General features: G+C 45.6%; 1 protein-coding gene across 1 annotated transcript in view; it reads left to right on the top strand.

The window, feature by feature from the left end:
• Window positions 1-19,352, top strand: part of ERICH6 (glutamate rich 6) — a 46,979-nt gene that overhangs the window by 21,650 nt on the left and 5,977 nt on the right. The window contains exons 8-12 of the mRNA XM_015423931.1: window positions 9,110-9,208; window positions 9,293-9,450; window positions 10,547-10,635; window positions 14,966-15,123; window positions 19,123-19,208. Of these exons, the coding sequence (XP_015279417.1) occupies window positions 9,110-9,208; window positions 9,293-9,450; window positions 10,547-10,635; window positions 14,966-15,123; window positions 19,123-19,208 (590 nt within the window). The remainder of the gene's footprint in view (window positions 1-9,109; window positions 9,209-9,292; window positions 9,451-10,546; window positions 10,636-14,965; window positions 15,124-19,122; window positions 19,209-19,352) is intronic.

The following is a 19,352-nucleotide window of genomic DNA, read 5'->3' as shown; positions in this document are numbered from 1 at the left end:
ATGATGTTGAGGTGCGATAGAAGATGACTTGCCGATCATTTCAGAGGCTTGTTGCCTGTTTGTCGTAAAAACCAGAGCATGCAGTAGGCTCCTGCATTCTGAGGTCTTGCACACTCCCCTACATTTTGATCCCCCTACACAGAGCTGCGGTGGCTCAAGTGGTTAAGATGCTGAACTGCAGGCTGTGGAAGGTCAGTAGTTCAGCAGTTCGAGACCCGGGTTGCCGCATGACTCCCGTCTCTAGTTCCAGCTCCTGCCAACCTAAGAACATAAGAACATAAGAACATAAGAGACGCCAATGTTGGATCAGGCCAAAGGCCCATCCAGTCCAACACTCTGTGTCACACAGTGGCCAGAAATACCAGTGCCATCAGGAGGTCCAGCAGTGGGGCCAGGACATTAGAAGCCCTCCCACTGTTGACCCCCCCCCAAGCACCAAGAAGACAGAGCATCACTTGCCCCAGAGCCCCTAGCTATACCTTGTGGCTAATAGCCACTGATGGACCTCTGCTCCATATGCTTATCTAATTCCCTTTTGAAGCCGTCCATGCTTGTAGCACCCACCACTTCCTGTGGCAGTGAATTCCATGTGTTAATCACTCTTTGGGTGAAGAAATACTTCCTTTTATCCGTTCTAACCCGACCGCTCTGCAGTTTCATGGAGTGCCCACGAGTTCTTGTATTGTGAGAAAGGGAGAAAAGTACCTCTTTCTCTACCTGCTCTTTCCCATGCATAATCTTATAAACCTCGATCATGTCACCCCTCAGTCGTCTTTTCTCCAAGCTAAAGAGCCCTAAGCGCTTTAACCTTTCCTCATAGGGAAAGTGTTCCAACCCTTTTATCATTCGAGTTGCCCTTTTCTGCACTTTTTCCAAAGCTATAATATCCTTTTTAAGGTGTGGTGCCCAGAACTGCACACAGTATTCCAAATGAGGTCTCACCATTGATTTATATAGGGGCATTATTATATTGGCTGATCTGTTTTCAATACCCTTCCTAATAATCCCCAGCATAGCATTGGCCTTCTTTATTGCAGTCACACACTGTCTCGACATTTTCAGTGAGTTATCCACTACAACTCCAAGATCTCTCTCTTGCTCAGTCTCTGCCAGTTCAGACCCCATCAATGTGTATTTATATTTAGGATTTTTGGCTCCAATGTGCATCACCTTGCACTTGGCCACATTGAACCCCATTTGCCATGTTGACGCCCACTCGCCCATCCTTGACAGATCCCCTTGGAGTGCCTCACAATCCTCACTGGTTTTCACCACCCTGAACAACTTTGTATCATCCGCAAATTTAGCCACTTCACTGCTTACTCCCATCTCCAAATCATTAATGAACAAGTTAAAAAGCAGTGGACCAAGTACTGATCCCTGCGGTACCCCACTGCTTACCACCCTCCACTGAGAAAATTGCCCACCTACACTCACTCTCTGTTTTCTATGAACTAGCCAGTTTTTGATCCATAAAAGGACTTGTCCTTCTATCCCATGATTTTTGAGCTTACTTAGGAGCCTTTGATGAGGAACTTTATCAAAAGCTTTCTGGAAGTCAAGGTAAATAATATCTATTGGATCCCCCTTGTCCACATGTTTGTTCACCCCCTCAAAGAACACTAACAGGTTAGTGAGACAAGATCTTCCCTTACAGAAACCGTGCTGAGTCTGCCTCAATAGGTTTTGTTCATCTATGTGCCTACTAATTCTTTCCTTAATAATGGTTTCCACCAATTTACCCGGTATCGACGTCAGACTGACTGGCCTGTAATTTCCCGGATCTCCTCTGGAACCCTTTTTAAAGATGGGAGTGACATTAGCTACCTTCCAATCCTCAGGAATGGAGGCAGATTTTAAGGAAAGATTACATATCTTTGTCAGGAGATCTACAAGTTCACATTTGAGTTCTTTCAGAACTCTCGGATGTATGCCATCTGGGCCTGGTGATTTTTCAGTTTTTAAGTTGTCTATCAGTTTTAGGACCTCCTCTCTCGTCACCTCAATCTGACTCAGGTCTTTCAACACCCCTCCTGAAATCAGTGGTTCTGGAGTGGGCAAGCACTTCTCATCTTCCACAGTGAAGACGGAGGCAAAAAATGCATTTAGCTTCTCAGCCATTTCCCTATCATCCTTCAATACTCCTTTTACCCCTTGGTCGTCCAAGGGCCCCACTGCCTCCCTGGCTGGTTTCCTGTTTCTAATGTATTTGAAGAAAGTTTTATTGTTGGTTTTTACGTTTTTTGCTATATGCTCCTCATATTCCCTTTTTGCCTGCCTGACCTCAGACTTGCATTTTATTTGCCATAGCCTGTGTTCCGTTTTATCAGCCTCACTGTGACTAGCTTTCCACTGCTTAAAGGAATTCTTTTTACTTTTTACAGCCTCCATTACTCTGTTTGTTAACCATGCAGGCTTTTTCCTATACCTGTTTGTGCCTTTCCTAACCTGCGGAATATATATTTTTTGAGCTTCTAGGATCGTAGTTTTAAATAGATCCCAAGCTTCCCCAATTGTTTTGACCCTTTCTACTTTTCCTTTCAGTTTCCTCCCCACGTGTCCCCTCATATCAGAGAAATTACCCCTTTTAAAGTTAAAAATGGTTGTGTGAGTCTTTTTGGCCAATTCTCTATTTGTACAAATGATGAACTCAACAACATTATGATCACTGTTTCCAAGCGGTGCAATCACTTTTACATCTCTCACCAGGTCTTGAGTGTTACTTAGGACCAAATCAAGGATCGCCTCTCCCCTGGTAGGTTCCGTGACCATCTGCTCCATAGCACAGTCATTTAGAGTGTCTAGAAACTCAATCTCTTTTTCCCGGCTAGAACACATATTGACCCAATCAATGTGTGGGTAGTTAAAATCACCTATTATTACACAGTGTTTTTGTCTAGTTGCTATCTTTAAGGCATTCATCATTTTATAATCCTCCTCTATCTTTTGATCTGGTGGGCGATAACAAACTCCCAGTGTTAAGTTTCCTTTTGGCCCCCCTATTTCAACCCATAGAACTTCCAGAAGCGAATCCAATTCACTTAGCCTCTCAATCTTTCTAGACTTTATACCCTCTCTGACATACAGAGCTACCCCACCTCCAACCCTTCCCCCCCTATCCTTCCGATATAATATATAACCGGGAATCACTGTGTCCCACTGATTTTCCTCATCCCACCAAGTTTCAGAAATACCCACAATGTCTATTTTTCCCTCCGACACCAAGCACTCCAACTCCCCGATTTTACCTCGGACACTTCTAGCATTTGTATAGAAACAGCTGTAATTTCCCTTACAAGTTAAGCCTGCATCCTTCCTCTTGCTATCTCGAGTCGTTGTCCGGCAGTCCATGTCACCAGCCATGGCCTCTGTGGACAATTTCAATCCACCTCCCTGTAGAAAAGCAACCGGTACCCCCTCACCTCTCTCAGATGAGCCAACCCGAACCAGAGACTTTTCATCTCCTGTCGGCTTTCCCCCAATATTCAGTTTAAAAGCTGCTCTGCCACCTTTTTGATTTTAAGTGCCAGCAGCCTGGTTCCTTCTCGGGACAAGTGGAGACCGTCTCGCCTGTACAGCTCCCTCTTGTTCCAAAAAGTATCCCAGTGCCTAACAAACCTGAACCCTTCCCCCCTACACCATCGTCTCATCCACGCATTGAGACTCCTGATCTCTGCCTGTCTCTCCGGCCCTGCGCGTGGAACAGGTAACACTTCTGAGAAGGCTACCTTGGAGGTCCTGGACCTAAGTTTCCTGCCCAGGAGCCTAAATTTCTCCTCCAGGACCTCACGACTGCATTTCCCCACATCGTTGGTGCCGACATGCACCACGACCACTGGCTCCTCCCCAGCACTATCTACCAGCCTATCTAAAACACGCGTAATGTCCGCTACCTTCGCACCAGGCAGGCAAGTCACCATACGGTCAGTACGCGGGTTCGCCACCCAGCTGTCTACCTGCCTAAGGATCGAATCACCCACTACCAAGAGCCCCCCTCCCACCCTGCTCAGGGATGGTTCCTTGGTGCAAAAGGAGAGCCGCTCACCAGCTGGGGAAGAGGTCCCTTCTGAGGGCACATTCCCCTTATCCTCAGCATGGTGCCCTGTTTCCCCTAGACCCTCATGCTCCCTGACAGCAGCGGGGCTGCCAGATCCAGAGTGGGACGTAGCTAACAAGTCCCCGAGAGTCTTTTCTGTGCGCCTAGCTGACTGTCTCTGCTTCTCCAGGTCAGCCACCTTGGCCTCAAGGGAGCACACACGTTCCCTGAGAACCAGGAGCTCCTTGCACCGAGGACACACCCAAGACTTCTGCCCAGTGGGCAGATAGTCATACATGTGACACTCCGTGCAAAACACTGGATAGCCCCCAACCCCCTTGCTTTCGAACCTAGCAGTTCGAAAGCAAGAAATTGCAAGTAGATAAATAGGTACCACTTCGGTGGGAAGGTAATAGCGTTCCGTGCGCCTTGGTGTTTAGCCATGCCGGCCACATGGCCATGGAAATGTCTTCGGACAGCGCTGGCTCTTTGGCTTTGAAACGGAGATGAGCACCGCAACCCTAGAGTCGGACTCGACTGGCTTTCGAGCAAGGGAACCTTTACCTTTACACAGAATGAGAGAAAATTGGCACTTGAGTTCCATGATGGAAGAAAAGTGGGATACAAACGAACCACTCGTGGTGTTTGCTGATGACTGTGGGCCTGGCCTGGGTGGCTCAGGCTAGCCTGATCTTATCCGATCTTGGAAGCTAAGCAGGGTCAGCGCTGATGAGGACATAGATGAGAGAACAAAAGTGAAACCCAGGGTTGCTACACAGAGGCATGCAATGGCAAACTGCCTCTGCATGTCTCTTGCCTTGAAAACCCTACGTGGTGGCACTTTCCATCGCCTTGGGCCCTGTAGCCCCCTCCCCATTGCAGATGAAGAAACAGCTGGAGGAGGGCACCAGGGGGCTGCACTTGAATAATCAGGTGACTGGCAAGAATGGTACTGAGAGCAGCCCTTCTCCCTTCCCTCTTGCCCCTCAAGATTCCAGCCTCCCATAAGTGCTTTCCCCTGAAATAGATTATTAAAAAAGAACAACAGGAAAAAGAATTGTATAAGTAATGTCAATCTGCTATTTGGCCCCGAAGGATGACTTGTTTGTTTTTTTGAAATCACAAATGGTGCACTCCTTCCAGAATTTTACCACTTCATAAAGCAGGATTAAAAAAAATAAAAATAAAGCAGGATCGGGATTACATGACTGAATAATCCCACCCACCAATAAACACTCCTTGTTTACATGACTGAATGATTCCAAACCCCCCCCCCAGAAAAACTCCTTGATCACCGAAACTTAGCATATAAGGCGGAAGAGATGTCATGTAGCTTTATTTACTTACTTACTTCATTTATACCTCAGTGTTTTCCCTCAAGGGCACCCAAAGCAGCTTACATCATTCTCCTCTCCTGCGTTTTATCTTCCTGATGCTGTACCTTTCTGTGTACTGGGAGATTTTTAAGTTAGGCAATCATTCAAAAATGTGTACCTGCTTTCTGAAGTTATACAGCCCTGGAAGGACTGGGTTGGAGAAACAACCAAAGGAGTCTAGAAGGATGTTTTGCATCAAACAAAATTGTTGGGAGTGGAGCTAATCAGAGACAAGCTGACTCCAGGAACATAGGTGAACAAACCAGTTTCTTTTGCGTGGTTTGCTACTTGCCAAGCTCTTCAGGAGCCAGATGGCTCTAAAATCCCTAATGAAATTACAAATTGGATCATTTACAGTTGTCTGTAATCCCTTTAGACAGTAAAAGGGAAACAAGACTCTCCAAGCTGTCAGTCATGTTAGCCCAGCTTCCCCATCTGGATTTGGGCAGGGGTGCAGACAAAGACAAAGGAGGAGCCATGGGTGAAGGTTGAATGGCCTTAGTTGATCCCCGTTAAATGCCGTCATGTACTGCAGTTGTGGAACCCCCAGGCTAGTGGCAAAGGTATAAGGACATGGAGGAATCCAGGAAATAAGCTTTGTTGGTTTGATAGAAAAACTGGATTGGAAAAAGACAGCTGTTCCATGGGCCTTGCTTTAGTTTTCCTCTTCCATCTCAGTATTTTGCTAATTAGGTTGCTTTTTTTGTTGCCGTCATGTTACAGCCAACTTATGGTGACCCTGTAGGGTTTTGAAGGCAAGAGATGTTCAGAGGTGGTTTTGCCATTGCCTGCTTCTGCCTAGCAACTCTGGACTTCCTTGGTGGTCTCCCATCCAAGTACTAGCCAGGGACGACCCTGCTTAGCTTCCACGATATGACGAGATCAGGCTAGCTTGGGCCATCCAGGTCAGGGCAGGTTGCATATTAATAATTGTAAATCTATCTGAAACTAGAGTTTGCTTCTTTGAAGGAATGTGAGGGATATCTGCCCTGCATTCATTGCATAAAAATTTACAATACCACAAATTTTTGATAAAAACACACTACACAATTTCCCCTCCACAATTTTTGTGGATGAGTAGAGAAGAAGCATAACTGATATTACTGAAAAAGCACAGATTTTCTACAAAAATGACAATAACTGAAGCTGAGTTGTTGTTACTATTATTAATGACAGTTAGGCCTGTTGCATATAAGTAAGGAGTGGCTCTTTTATACATGTATGTGTCAGCATTTGGTTCTAGCAACATCAGGGGAAGAACAGCCTCTTTGCCCTGTTGTTTGCCCTTCATAGTAACTGGTGGGCCACTGTGTGAAACGGGATGCTGGACCAAATTGACCACTGGTCTGATCCAGCAGGGTTCTTTTTATGTTCTCATGACTGTATATTGAAATTCTAATGGGTACAAATGGATCTCATCCCAGTTAAGCAGAATTCAGATGAGTCCAACTGAGTTTGTTCACAACAGCCATGGGTCTGATCTATAGCCAGTCCTGCACACTCCCTCTCTCACCCATTTTCCCTCCCTTGCATGGTACACTACAAATCAGTTGTAATATCCTAATGTGGATGCCTTAATAAATCAAGGGCAGTTTATTTCCCAGTTTTGTTTTTCAAAAACAAACAAATAAACACCCCGACTATCTAAGTTAATAAATTACCTACATATGTCACATCTCCTTGGCATTAGATTGAATACGTCCAACTTGTGTCTTTAATCTCAGTGTTCTGCACAAAAGGAAAGAAGAAATACACAAGCCCAGGCATTACCCAAATTCACTTCATGGGTGTCACATTCAGGGCTAAGCCTGGTGCTGTTGCTTTACTTGGGGGTTCTGGCATACACAAGTATAATGACAACAAGTACAGAAATACCCAGGAGCATGTCTAGAAACCAGTCCAGAGTTAGATATACAAAAGTCCAGTCCAAGGGTCAGGGTAGGAGGGTCCAGGGTCTAGGGGTCTGGTTCCAAGGCTTGGAAGCAGGTGCAGGATACAGGGGTCTGGGTCCCAGGCTTCAGGAACAAGCACAAATTACTAGAGACAAGGTACAAGGCAGCAGGGTCAGGGTATTGCTCTGTTTGCTAAACAGGTCAATGCACAGAGGGGTGGCGAGCAAGATTCTTTCCACACCGAGCCATGTTCCGCATGTTCCTTTTATCTGCACCTTTTACTGACTCATCCCCTGAGGGCCAGATGTTGCTCCTTCCAGTCACGTTCACCTTCCTACAGGTGTGGATCTTTTACTGTTTCCATATCATCCTGTCAGACTGGGGCCTGCAAGGACTCCACTCCAGGAACTAATGCTTACTGTTGCTGAGCAGCCAAGCGGGCACTCCATCTTTTCTGAGCTGCCAAATGTTTTCTTCTTCTTCTGTGCTCTACTGGCTCAGGAGATGCTGGGGCGGAAGGTCAGCCTCTGTGGCATCTCTCCTCCTGGAAGATCAAGCAGCCTGGCCATGACTGGGAAGCGTTCTTGCTTCCCGATGATTCCCCTGTTTGGTCCACTACTACATCCGCCTGCACAGGTGGGGATTCTGTTGGTGTGGGGCCCAATTCTTCGGACTCCTCCTCATCAGAGGAGGTGGCATCTGGCTGGCTCACACAACACCAAGCACCACAAACTCCACTTTGGTCATGACATCTGGGCTGAGTGTTAAAATCACCATTAAATGAAAAGGCAATAACACTGGATCCAATCCATACTTTATCCCCAGCCATACTGGAGAGAGTTCCTGGGATTATAAAAGACCTTTGGGGAACAAAAGTGTTCCACAGAAGTACCTTCATCCAGTTTTGTTGCTACACTGGAGAATGTTATTATTTTATTATTTTATTATTTATTTTATTCGATTTATACCCCTCCCTTCCTACCAAAGCAGGCTCAGGGCGGCTGTTCACAGCCCCTCCTCTTTTATTTGTTTATTTATTCATTCATTAGATTTGTACCCCGCCCTCCCCAACGGGCTCAGAGCGGCTACAACAGAGGCAATTGCCATAACCACAGTTAAAACAACATAAAAACAATCATTAAACTGTATAAAACAATCATTAAGTAAAGTGCGGTGCTCTTGATGTTAATTTTTTCTACCTGCTGGAATAGTAGAGATTGTCCACGTGACTTTGTGTAGAAGTGGATGCAGAGACTCTTGAAGCCACAAAATGGGTGAAGTTGTACTGGCATAAGAGCTACCTGTCCTTGAGCCTGAATGGTGTAGTGGTTAGAGTGTGAGGCTCGGGGGGGGGGGGCAAGGTTTGAATCCCTACTTCACCACGAAGCTCACTAGGTGACCTTGAGCCAGTCGCCCTCCACCAAACCTACCTTACAGTGTTGTTGTGAGGATGAAATGCGGGAGGGGGTGAGAGGACCAGGTATGTCACCCTAAAATCCTCCTTGGAAGAAGAAAGGGTGAGATAAATAAATCTAATTAAAAAAAATAAGGAAGGCTAACCAAGACCTAACCTGAAAATTCAGGGTTCACATCAATATATATTTCACTTCCTTCCAAGCCTAGGGCAACAGATGTAAAACAATGTTCTATAAAATCAGTTTACCAGTATAAAAAAAACCCAGTACATGCAATTAAAACAGCAACAAAATTAAACTATAACTAAAGGAACAGTATTCTTTATAAGCCTGTCGCATGATGATTATCACTCACATTTTTCAAAATTTTGTTTCAATTCCTCTCTACAGTTGGAGGAAGACTATCCTGCATACTGTGAGTTCTGTGGCAGCTTGTTGAGAACCTTTCCTTCATTTGACAGTCTAGAAAAAATAGCTGAATTCGGATCTGTAAGTAATGGGAAAGCATTCTTCCGGACTGTTTGCAAAGCCAGGGAGCACACTGCCGGGTAATAGCGGGACCTTGCTTTCCAGATTTTCTGTTGCCAGCGATGCAGAGACCTACAGGAGTTCCTTGTGAATGAAAAGAAACGCTGCGCAGAGATGAGAGTGGAAAGGATTGATATCACTCCCCATAAAGCCCACGGGACTGAGGCCGAGAGGAAATTAGCACGGGAAAGGGCCCGCCAAAGGTACTGCTTTCTCAGTCATTTTTAGGAATCAATTTGGAACTTTGGGGCAAGCTAGCATTAAAAAAAAAAAATTAAGCCCGAAGAGAAATGGGAAAGGGGAAACATGTACTTCATGAGTTTCCCTGCTTCTTAGTCAGAAGCTCCAGGTTGGACTCTTATTTGTTTACTTTTAAAAGTATATATTCTGCCTTTTTGCCCTTAGAAGGGCCAACAAGATGGCTAACAAATTAAAACATAATTTAAACAATTAAAAGCAGAACTAAAATATGTACAGGTGCATAAAATCAGTGACGGAACACCAACCAAAACAAAAAGGTCTTCACCTGCTGTCGGAAGGTGGTAACATCCAGATCTCCCTGGGGGGAGAGTTCCAGAGGTTTGGTACCATGACTAACAAGGCTCCCTCCCAGGTTGCCACTCACCTAATCTGACAAGTCAGGGACTTCCAAAGCAGATCCTCTAAAGATGACTGTAACGGTCAGGTGGGTTAGGCTCTTAATGCCTAACTGCATTAGTTAGTAAGGTTGCCAGCCTGCCACCAGACCCCCTGCCACCAGACCCCGCCCCCTACCAGGAGAGGAAGGGAGGCCCAGGCTACATTGCCGGTGACATGGCGATACCACTTCCGGCGTGCACCAGAAGTAATGTCCTCATGTCAGTGACATCACAGTGATGCTCTGGTATTGGGCAAAAACTCAATGATAGAAGCCATTTTTACCATAGAGTTTTTGCCCAAATACCAGTGTCGCCACAATGGCATAGTGTGATGATGTCACTCCCGGTGCATGCTGGAAGTGGCATAGCTGCGTCACTGGCGATGTCTCCTGGGCCTCCCTCCGAGTCTCGGTAAGTCCCCTCATCCCTCACCAGTTGTGAGGAGGGATGTGGCAACCCTGTGCACTACACACAAGCCCATATTCCAGAGCGTCACCAGCTGGTTCTGCCGCAGACAAGCTGCTGTAGAGAGGAAGTATTAGAAGAGCAGTTTTTATGTAACACTGACTACTTTGTCAGTTACTTTCGCTACCCTTCCAAGAGCATACATACACTCAGGAGACCAGGAACTTAACGCCCGTGTGCACTTTCATTTTTACAGGATGCGAGAGAGACAAGTGGCAAAACAGTTTTCCTACTTGGTAGCGCAACACGGAAAACAAATCAGTCCGATACATTCCACTCCTGAGTGTGAGTTGAATTATTCTGTGGTTGCAGTTGATTGTGTTTGTGATGGGAATAGAATTTTCACTTTGATGGAGGGACGCACATTCAGACCTACAAAACCGCTGTTACCAGAATATGTTGTGGTGGTGATATGGCTATACCTATGGCCCATCACTAATACCAGGTGTCCAATTATAAGTAGACAAGGAAACAACATCTGGTGTAATTATATGTGTACTAGAATTCTGTAACAGGTCTTTGAATGTGTGTCTAGAATATATAGATAATAGTGACCACTGAGGAAGGCCCTTAGGGGCCGAAACGCGTTTGGTCTTCAGTTGTAAAGTTTTTACCCATCATTTGTATGTATAGTGGACAAGCTTTTACAGTCTGATCTTAGACAAAGCAATTTTTAATCAGGAAAGTTTTAACACGTGTAACACCTTAATAAATATTTGGTTTAGCTTAGCCCTATTTGGTTCATAGTCCCCTACGTGGTGCCTGTGGGCACCGTGGCACCCACTGAAACCTTTCTTGGTGCCCACCAAGTGTATTTAGAGCATGGATAGGGCCCAATCAGGCTTTGACCCAGCAAGGCTTCTGATTGGCCATTGGAGATTCCATTGGCTATGCAGATCTTTCAGAACATTGCTTTGGCAGCAGGTGTCACCAGAGCACAACGATCTTCACGGTGTGGTTGAAGGTAAGCTGTGGCAGCCATTTTGTGGCTGGGCCCGCCTACTGCAGTAGCCATTTTGTGGCTGTGCCCACCATGCTGTGTCAGAATTCCAAAGGTGCCCACAATCTCAAAAAGGTTGGGAATCCCTGGTCTAGAGTATGATCTATGATGAATGACAGCAACCCCTTGAGGTCTCAAGAAGAGTATTGGTTGCAGCCCATGAAGCCCACATCCCCTCCCTAAAGAGCTATCCTGCTCCCTATTCATGCCTCTTTTGCATTTTTCACTGCTTGGATCATGACAGCTCTTCTGCTTTTATGCAGCGAGGGTCTTGGAGTCATGTTCCCAGCAGTAGGGGGACAAGAACATCCAACCTTTGTAGCCAGCCTTGTAGGAAATGAAAAGGGTTTCCCATATCACAGCAGATTTCTGCTTTGGGACCTTTAGCAACAGGATGCCTGATTAGATATTTATTTATTTGTTCAAATAAACACACACACAAGTATGTCTTGAAAGGTGCCTTTGTTTAAATATACACAGAGGCAACATGGGCCACATAAGTTTAGGCTTACTGTGTAACTAACTATCATATTGTGGTGGCCAAATATATCTGGGGAGAGTAGTGTGCGTGAAATAATGTGGGTGTGTTCACAGTTTTTGGGGACAGAGGGCAGGGTTCAGTTCATCAGCCGCCTTGTAGTTCTAACCTGCAAACTGCATTTTTATCCCTTGCTCTCTTTCCCCCTGAATTTAAACAAAAACGGCCCAGCATTGGCAGCTGCTGGAAAGTAGGGGTGCTCTCAGACATTGGCTTCCTCCAGAGATCGTTGAGCTTTTGGAGGTGATCAACAAAGTGACCAATCAGTATGATCCATAGCTCAAGTCTGACATAAACCAAATGGATCCCTACACTCTTATCAGCTGGTCCAAACGTACTAGCAGGATCAGCCACAGGGAGCAACGAGCAGTGGTCCTTCCAAACCCCCATGATAACAGGTGCTTTGTCTATGAAGTCCTTTTCTCATTGCTGGGGCAACTGTCACAGGAGTCAAAGCCTCAGTGGCAGGCCCGTAGCCAGGAATTTTTTCATGGGGGGCACTAATGACGCCCAGCAGTGAGCTCCTCCCCTGGTGCAGGCGCAGTGAGGCACCAGGCCAGGGTGGGCCATTCTGTTCTGCCCACCTGCCTCCTCCAGTCCACCTCCGTCCCTGCATGTCATCCAAGGCAGGCAGGGTAGCAGGTGGCGATTTCGTCCAACCCCACTGTGGCGGAACGGGCCCGCGTCCACTGGCAGACCCCGCTCTGCCCACCCCTCCTTTGCCTGACCTGGCACCTGAAGGGGCAGTTTTTCACCACTGCCTCCGGGTATTGCTGCCACCACTGTCCCTGTCTTGGGCTCTGGTTAGGCGGGACAGCCTCCTAACCTCCCTCTGCTGTTGTTAGGAACCCACCTCTGGGCTTCCCGGTAATCTTTGGGGCTCCCCTGGAGAGTTGGCAACTGACCATTTTGCCCTTATTCTCCTTAGGGAGTCCCCAACCCACTCTTAGCGTGTCCAAGCGGCTGGGGGAACTATGTGGTACAGAGGGACTTCTCAGGGTCAACAGTAAAATGATTTATTTTAAAATCACTCAACTATATACAGGCATATTAACAGTGAACTGAAGAATTAAAATAAAGGTGGATAATAAATCGCTCCATCTCTCCCTTCACTACACATACCCTGTCTAGATGGTCTGCAGGGCAGGCACATGACTTGCTTTCAGTGGAGGACTCTCAACATGGCCTCTGCCTCCCTGACTGGCTCCAGACTTCAGGCAGACTGCTCTCAATTCTCACAGACTGGTTTCCCACCCAAAAGCTCCACTATATAAAACAGCCCTTCCCGCCCAGGAAGTTCCTCTCCCTCCTGCAGCATTCTGGGGCAGATCTCCTCACAGCCTTGATGGACTTCCTGTCCTCTCTAGGGAGCTGCCCTCTGACTGCTGGTTGGAGACAGGAGGGGGGGGAATGAGGAGGAGACTAGGCCAAGGCCTACCTCAGGTTTCATGGTCTCCTCCTATCTGGCCCACACCAACTTAAACATAGGCATAAAATGGCGTTTCTCCACACCCACCAAGCCCCACAAGGGGGAAAAGGAGGGAGAAAGACAGTGCAGCACAGTGGCAGAGTGCACCCTAGGCTCCCTTGCCTCCTGGCCAACAGAAGGGAGGAAATCGCACTTCGGGCTTGGCATGGTGGCGGCCCAAACTGGTTTGGCAAGATATTGGAATTTAAAGAAGAAAGGAAAGATCGGGGTGGGGGGCATTGCAAATGCGATAGGGGGCACCACCCCCAGCGGCCCACCGCTGGCTACAGCCCTGCGAATGCGTGAATCTAAGAATAATGCCTAACGTGTTTGTTATTGCAGTAAACTTTTATCTCAGATGTCAGTGCTTATATCGCCATACACCATCATTTCAATCCCAGTTAGTTGAGACATCTGAGTGCAGATGGTCTTACAAATTGTGGAAGGCTGGGATTTTATACTAGTATTTGTTAACCACAGTTTCTGCTAATTGTGGTTTGTTGTGACATCTGAGTTTCCCGTACTACAGTTTTGTTGAGTAGGAGTTCCCCTTGTGGCACCTAACCATGGAGATGTCAGTGTAGGGCAGATGTCCTTCATACTGATGTGTGGATGAGGAAGCAAAGCAGAATGTATACACAACCCAGAAGTAACCAGGTTTTGTTGAATGACATTTGTGGGGATGCCTGAATGTGGCTAATGACAAAGAACTAGAAGTTTCATAATTTAGATACCATTTGAAAATAGTGTATGTAATGTACTGTATGTGCATGTTTTAATGATTTTATCCTGGCCCAGTGTAGCATGTAGCCCTGGTTTTCACTCTCTGGCATGGCTGTTGTTTGGTGAAGATCTAAGAAACCAAGACTGGTGCCCAATGCAACAGTGGTGGGACAGTGTGCTTGCAAAGGTTGGATCCGAAGAACTGCAAGCAGAGCTTTGCTGGCAGAGTGGATCGTCCTGCATCTCCATGTGCCACCCAAAGTGGTGCTTCAGAGGGTCAGGAAATAGCTGGGCTACAGTATGGCAGCTGAAGTGGAAAATTTGCAAAAAGTGGCAGATCTCTCCTTGCATAGATTTCTGTTAATGGAAAGGCACCTCTGGATCCAATTCTGTGTCACCATGCAGAGGCTATTTTCAAGTGGTCTCTGCACAAGAAAAATCCCTTGTAGATCACCTCAGTGGCTATTGCTGAAAACCACTCTAAAATGGGCAATATAGTTTCTTACCAAACAAACAATGATTAACTCATGTGAAATTATCAGTCCCAGGAGGAGAATCTACTTTCACAGACATACCCTATTTGATCATCCCAATAAAATTTTAAACATGTCCTGATTATTTAAAGTTGCACAGAAGAAATTGGCAAATATGAACCACAGCACTAGATTTTATCTTATCTAAAAGCGGGATGTAATTTTTTAAAAATCCAAAATAGAAACTTCTGAAATCTTCTTTAAGAAATCACGGATTTTAATTAGACATTGGGTTAATTATTATATTGAATTATTAGTACATGTTTAGACAAGAAGTTGTATGCAACATTGAATTTTTGTGTGCAATACAATATGTATACAATATACATTCTTTGCCGCTTTATATTCTTTAGATAATAAACAACTCAGAACTATTTCATACGTTCTGTCTCAAGAGCCTCCATCTTCCGCGGGCTGGACTAAGATTCCTTTAATGCCAGATGAACAAAGGATAAGTGAAGAGATCACCTACAGCATCTCTTGCTGTGATTTCACCATTGCAGGCGGAAAGGTAAGCCCTGCTTCCAGGTTGACATCCCTGTCTATAGTCTTGGCCTTACACATCACCTGTGAAAATGTGGAACCAGAGAAGACTCAGAGGCCTCCATGTCTGCATAAGAGTTATGCATCAGATCACACTCTGGACAGTCAGTTGGTACAGCCCCTCTAAGCTGCACTACTTCAGCATGTTTGAATGCTACCTCCTTATAAAGAATATTCATGGCATATGAAAGGTTAGTCTGTCAATGCAAACAGTGCTAACCTAGCTTTTATCCCAGAAGGGTAAGTTTTATGTATGTGTAATTTTATTTATTTATTTATTTATTTATTTTATTGGATTTATATCCCGCCCTCCCCGTGGACAGGCTCAGGGCGGCTCACAATTAACGGCACCATGTGCAAAGATAAAACAATTAAAAACAAGATAAAAGTCCTACACTTAAATGCAATTAATACTATGAAGTGCTCATAGTGATCATCATTGTTCATTCAGTTTGAGGTGGTGTGTAAACAGATGTAATACTAGGGCCCCGCTTTAGCGATACTTTGGCCTCCCACGATCTCTTAAAGGGCCGACCCACCACCATGCAGTTGATGACAGTAGTGGTAGATGGTAATGGTAGTGGTGGTGGGTGGCTCCTAATTGAAAGCCTGGCGGAAGAGCTCCGTCTTGCAGGCCCTGCGGAACTGTACTAAGTCCCGCAGGGCCCTGATCTCCTCCGGGAGCTCATTCCACCAGGTAGGAGCCGCCACCAAAAAGGCCCTGGCCCTGGTAGCAGCAAGCTTGGCATCTCTAGGGCCTGGGGTCATTAAACGGTGTTATGACACCGACCGTAGTGCTCTCTGGGGTATGTATGGGGAAAGGCATACTCAGGTATGTCGGACCCTGGCCTGTAAGAGGGGTGTAGCATGACAGAATACTCAAAAATGTGACACGCACCCCCTTGCAGTTTGAATTGCTAGAGTTCAGAAGGAATTGAAAGCTGTGGCTGGTTGGCTTAGACTGAGTTGACTGAAATTGAATCCGACGAAGACGGAGGTCCTTGTGCCTGAGTTGGTGCGTGCCAAGGTTAGGGATCCCTCTATTGAACTTCGATGGGGTGCCGCTGGTGCCAGCACTGGAGGTTTGGGAGTGCTCCTGCATGCCTCCTTAACGATGGAGGCCCAGGTAGCAGCCACTGCGAAGTCTGCCTTTTACCATCTACAGCTGATTAGGCAGTTGGTTCCCTTCCTTGAATGCAATGATCTGGCAACAGTGATCCACACAATGGTCACCTCGAGACTGGACTACTGTATGCTCTCTACATGGGGCTGCCCTTGTCCCAAATCTGAAAGCTGCAGCTGCAGCTGGTGCAGAATGCAGCAGCAAGGCTGTTGTTATGTCTTCCTGTGTGGGAACACATCCAGCCCACCCTAAAAGCACTGCACTGGCTGCCTATAGCATACCAGATTTGGTTCAAGGTGCCGGTTCTTACCTTTAAAGCCCTATATGGTCAGGGACCTACTTACCTAAGGGATCACTTTCCCCCATATGTTCCCCAGAGAGCACTAAGATCGGGATCCCAAAATCGCCTGGCCCTCCCAGGCCCTAAAGAAGCCAGGTTGGCCATGACGAGGGACAGGGTCTTTTCTGTGGCGGCCCCTTACTGGTGGAATGAGCTCTGGATGACAACAGGGCCCTGCGGGACCTTTTACAGTTCCACAGGGCCTGTAAAACAGAGCTCTTCCACCAGGCCTTCAATTAGGGTGTGGCCTTTTAATACTATGGCCCTGGCCCTAACACCAGCACTAACTCAACGACCAGCAGCCTGGCAGGAACCTGGACTATGGTGGTAGGCGACCTTCCAATGTTGAGAGAACGCCGCCATCTTGTATTAATATCTATGTTCTTAACACTGATGATCTTATGCTGTGATTTTAATTGTATTTTGTGTTTTAACATATTTCGGTGTTTTAACATCTGTAAGCCGCCCTGAGCCTGCCACGGTGGGGAGGGCAGGATACAAATTTAACAAATAAATAAACAATATGAATAAATAAATTCTTGTACCTGGTTTCCCAATGATATACAGTCAATAGGACCAAAAAGTAGAAAATTTCCTGGATGCTTCCACTTCAGGCTGCAGGTGGAAGCGCTGTGTGTTCTAATATTCCCGTAGAACCAAGTCCTTGTGCATATAAAGCCAGTGCTTGAAATGGGATGAGAGGCCTTCCTACCTTTTTAGGTCATTCTAAAACCATGTCCTTTCTTTCTGAATAGATGAAAACCCTCCCAGCATGGAATGGGATGCTGAATATTAGGTCATTGTTCACTAATGTTTTAAATGTCGTATATAATGTACCTGTAATCATTTCAAGGACTGCATGCCTAATTCAAGCTTGTGAAAGAAACAGTTGTATTGTTTTAGTTGTACGCCATCTCTAGTGGGCCTCTAGAGAAGCACAGTATAAGTTTCATAAACAAACATTTGTGCAGCAGATGGCGCAAAATGGAGCACAAGCTAAATTTCATCTGGCCTAATCATCATCATCATAAAAAAATGACATCAAGTTGCAACCAATTTATGGTTGGCCACTGTGTGAGACAGGATGCTGGACTAGTTGGACCACTGGTCTGATCCAGCAGGGCTCTTCTTATGTTCTTATGAAAACACTTTATGGGGTTTTCAAGGCAAGAGATGAGCAAAGGTGGTTTGTCATTGCCTTCCTCTGCCTAGCAACACTAGTCTTCCTTGGTGGTCTCCCATCCAAATGCTAACCATGGTTGACTCTGCTTCACTTACCGAGCTGTCACAGGCTCTGACTAGTCTGGGCTATTCATGCTGCTAAATATATACACTCATATAAACCTATCAAGAAGAAGGTACCTTCTTGGCTATAAAAATGGAACATGTTCTAGGTAAAGAAAAAGCTAACTCCTTTTCTATGTCAAGTATATCTGTAATAGACTACTGTATGCACTTAAAGTAAAGAGTAACTACTCCAAAGAGCCTTATTCTGATGCAAAGTCCCAATCCTACAAACATGTAACTCATGCCTGGTCTGTACTGTAATCAACTGAGGCAGAGATGCTAAATGTATGTGTAAGAAGGCAATGGCCAAGGTCCAAAGCCCCAGTGGACAATATCTGCATTTGCCCATCTACAAAATCAGTGCTCCAAGCCATTCCTTTAATTCAGAGAAACCTTCTGGAATAGCCTAAATTGTTGTACAAAGAGTAACTTAATGTATGTTTAGGATGAAGGACAATATTGCCAGACCTAAATGTGAAAGAAAGAAAAAACTGAAAGAGATCTTGAGTGCAAAGGAAAAAAGTACATATCAGCCACTTTGGTCCCTGATCAGGAAGAAAAGCAAGATACAAATAAATAATAAAATTAAAATATACTTTTAATATCTAGAAACTGTATAGGTCTTGATTCTTTACCCTTTAGATGGCCAATTGTTGGCTTTGGCATGCCCGTCATCTGTTGGAAGGAAGCAACTAGCAATATTTTGCCTACGTAATGATGTGTGCGCTAGAATAACAGCAGCACAAAAACAATGTGCTTATAAAAAGTTGGGATGGAATTTTGTCCAGGAGAATCATGATATCAGTGGATGGGATTGTGGGAGATGAGGAGAGGGCTGCAAGCGTGGCTAGAAACCCATGTGATTCACACATTATGAAGTACACAAGTTGAGTCAGCCATGAGTTGTGGGTTCTCCTTAATTCCCACTTGTAGTTACAGCTTCAGGTTGAGAGGGACTTTACCTGAAATGGATCTTCGAATCCTACTTATCCATGGGGAAAACCCACTTGTATCCCACAGAATCTGGGAGTGCCAGAACCTGGAATGTCAGCTCATTCATTAAATTAATCAGTGCCAAGGGGTGTGACAAAGTGCAACTTTCTGTGATGCTGGTCGCCACCACCCTCCTTCTAGCAGCCTTCTTGCCTTTTGAAAGCTGATACTCCTGCAGATAAAAAAAAGTTTCCCCATGTATCTTCTTTCCTTTCCTCCTGCAGTTATTGAAGAACCAGTTCTTGCAACAATACTACAAAAGTGGTGTAAAGTTTCTTACTATGTTTCCGGATGGGACCGCACAAATATTGTATCCTTTTGTGACTTATCTCATGTCGCTAGTGGCAGCATCTGAAACGTATTTTGACAATATCTGAGTGAAATGCATTTAAAGTCCCATTGATTTCAATGAAAGGGTTAAGTGTGAGTTTAAAACTCACCTATTGAAAACAGT

This window comes from Gekko japonicus, unplaced genomic scaffold, assembly GCF_001447785.1.
Source record: "Gekko japonicus isolate JY-2015 unplaced genomic scaffold, Gekko_japonicus_V1.1 scaffold618, whole genome shotgun sequence".
Classification (NCBI taxonomy): domain Eukaryota; kingdom Metazoa; phylum Chordata; class Lepidosauria; order Squamata; family Gekkonidae; genus Gekko; species Gekko japonicus.
The sequence above is the reverse complement of the archived record's forward strand: the minus strand, read 5'-3'. Positions and strand labels throughout refer to the sequence as shown.